Raw genomic sequence first — 2,724 nt, forward strand, 5'->3', positions numbered from 1 at the left:
TTTTTTACCTGAAGGGGATGAATAGGGCATAGGGCTCATGTATCAGCCAACAGTGGCTAAGTGCTGGCAGTAGCCGGCTTGCACATTGGTATTAGAATATATCTGATGTAAGATTCATTTATAAGAAGCAGTAATATCATTATAATTACATGGATATTTTATATAAACTATCATATGGAAATGAAAGTTTAGTCTGCCAAGATAGGCAGGTGTGGAGAAGGCTTGTTCAGGCCGCCAAAGATGTACAAGGTCTGTAGAGCCAACCAGAAAAAAAAAAATGAAAGTTTAGAACTAAGAAGTGTATTATTTAGTATCATGCCTTAATTTCATATTATTTCCAACTTTTTATTGTTTTAACAGGGTTTTCAATAAAGTAAAAAGCAGAAGTGCTCACATGAAATCGCACCGGCCTCCAGATGCAGAAGTAAAGAAGCAAAAATCAGATTTGAACAAAGACACTGGTATCTTATCACTAACACGGACTGGTAGTGTTTCCTCTTCAATGTCAACACAACGTAATTCATAATATATATTGACATTTTTTATATTTACTTAATGTTTATGTGGTATAAACTTATGGCATTTATTTTGTAATATATTATTTATTTAAAGATGGTACAATATGAGTTAAATTTTCAAAAATAAATACATTTTATGAATTCATGTTTGAAAAACTTTCATTTTCCTTAACCTCTGGAGATTAAAGTCTAACTTATGAGATAAATAATTTTTTCTTTGTTTTTGAATTTAATTTTGTTTGTTTTTCTCAGAAAAGTTTTTAAAGGACTATTGAGTATTGCAGGATGCTCTATTACAATCCTCCTATGGATTGATTGATTCATCAAGTTTAGTATCTACAATAGTCACACCAAGTAATGGTGCCTTATCCAGGGTAAAATCATTGTAACAAAATGTAAAGAGGGATGTAGCCTAGAGACTCCATAGACACGTGTTTTCACTACTTTTAAATTAGTACATAATTCTGCCCGATTAGTTCAACTTCTGACTGACTACATACTTGAAGTTTTTCATTGATTCCTTCTAAATGTTTACCCCTACCATCAAAGAGTGTTACTTTGCACCACACTTTGAGCTTTTTTTTTTACTATGCATTTTCAACCCTCTTACAAGTATCAAAGTTTAAAATTCATACATCAGCTTCCATAGAGTATAAATGAAAGATAAAGCCACTAGTTTAAACCGTATTGATATCTGTGTATTTAATTTTTTTTTTAAAGCAAAGTTTATGAGTATGTAGGTAGACACACGAAGATTCTCTAATTTCTGGTAAAGTTAACTGCAGTCACATTTTTGAAAATAACGACTAAAAATGAGTTTAATAATTAAAACTGATATTTGTTTCTTAGCCATTGATAGAATTTTAACAAATTTCAGATTATACTTGCTTTTATACTTCAAGAAAAAACAATCAAGCAATAAAAGCTTGATATATGTTTAATAGAGAATAATAGGAGGAGAAAGAAAAAAACAGAAAACCAAGATTAATTTTCAGCTAAACATTGCAACCACCAGTCGGAAGATATGCTTTTTCTCTTTCCTACACAACCTTTCATGTCTTTCACTGTCAGTGATGTGTGTCATACACAGCAAAACAAAACTTTTAACGTCAATGGAGCAATGTTATCCATAGGGGAAGTAAACATACTCCATATAAAACATAAAACTTATCAACAACTACAAAAATTGTGTCACCACTTTCATTAGTTCTTCACAGCCCCTCCCTATCCACTTATACACATCACTACATATATTCCCTCTCTTTTGGATAACATCCAAAAATTCTTACATTCCTCTACACACAATCTTCGACTTTCTTTCAGATCCCATAACAAACAGTCTGAAATCTACTAGCAACTTAAGGATATATTATTTTCTTTCCTCTTTCTTAATTTCATTATTACTTATTCTCATATAGCTTTTATCTTCTTATAATATTTAGACTATACATTCTCTTCCAACACTATATAAGTATCTATATTGTCTGTTCCAATTATTCTGTATTTCCTTTTATTCATTATTGTTCATTTTTGTTTTATATTCTTAGCCCTGATGAAGGCCTGAAATTCTGGCCAAAACGTTGGCACTAATTAAATATGTTTTTACTTATTTGTGTTCTTCAATGATTGCACCCCTAACCATTTCCTTATATAATATTCATGGCCAACTACAATTACATAATTATAAATTAACTATCATCTATTCACAGCTAACTTCATTGTAAAGAATTTATACATTATCAAGTATGAAGCTGAAATTTGAGTTAATAAGTAATACAATTAAACTTATTGGAACTAAAAAATAACAAAAGGAAGTAGATTTGTTGTCTTTATTAGGGAATATTGATTTGTCTTTTATGGCCCATTTATATATACTTAATGAAAATATATTGAAGAAGATTAAAATTTACTTTAAACTAACAAATTTACAGCTTCATTAAAAACATTTTTGACAAGAACTTATGAATTTCTTCAATACACAACTGTTAAGGTAGAAATTCAAAAGATCAAGGTAATGTTTCAAATTGCAAAAAACTAAATGGCTCCAGCATATTAAGTAATAACTTAGCCAGGACTTCGTCAGGGCTAAAAAAGATACCAACACTTGACATAGTTACAAAAAAAAAAAAGAAAAAACATAAGTGGAAAATAACAGGGGTGTACAATGAAAAGTAAAATAATATAATATATAATAGATAATTATATA

The 2,724-nt window shown here is 29.6% G+C and overlaps 1 protein-coding gene across 1 annotated transcript in view; it reads left to right on the top strand.

Moving 5' to 3' along the window:
- Positions 1 to 645, top strand: part of LOC106689252 (zinc finger protein 541) — a gene marked incomplete in the record, with an annotated part of 57,059 nt that extends 56,414 nt beyond the window's left edge. The window contains 1 exon segment of the mRNA XM_067049769.1: positions 361 to 645. Within this exon segment, the coding sequence (XP_066905870.1) occupies positions 361 to 526 (166 nt within the window).
- Between the last annotated feature and the right edge of the window lie 2,079 nt (positions 646 to 2,724).

The sequence above is a fragment of the Halyomorpha halys genome, unplaced genomic scaffold (assembly GCF_000696795.3).
Source record: "Halyomorpha halys isolate HHAL.00 unplaced genomic scaffold, Hhal_1.1 Scaffold1312.1, whole genome shotgun sequence".
In the NCBI taxonomy this organism is placed as follows: Eukaryota; Metazoa; Arthropoda; class Insecta; order Hemiptera; family Pentatomidae; genus Halyomorpha; species Halyomorpha halys.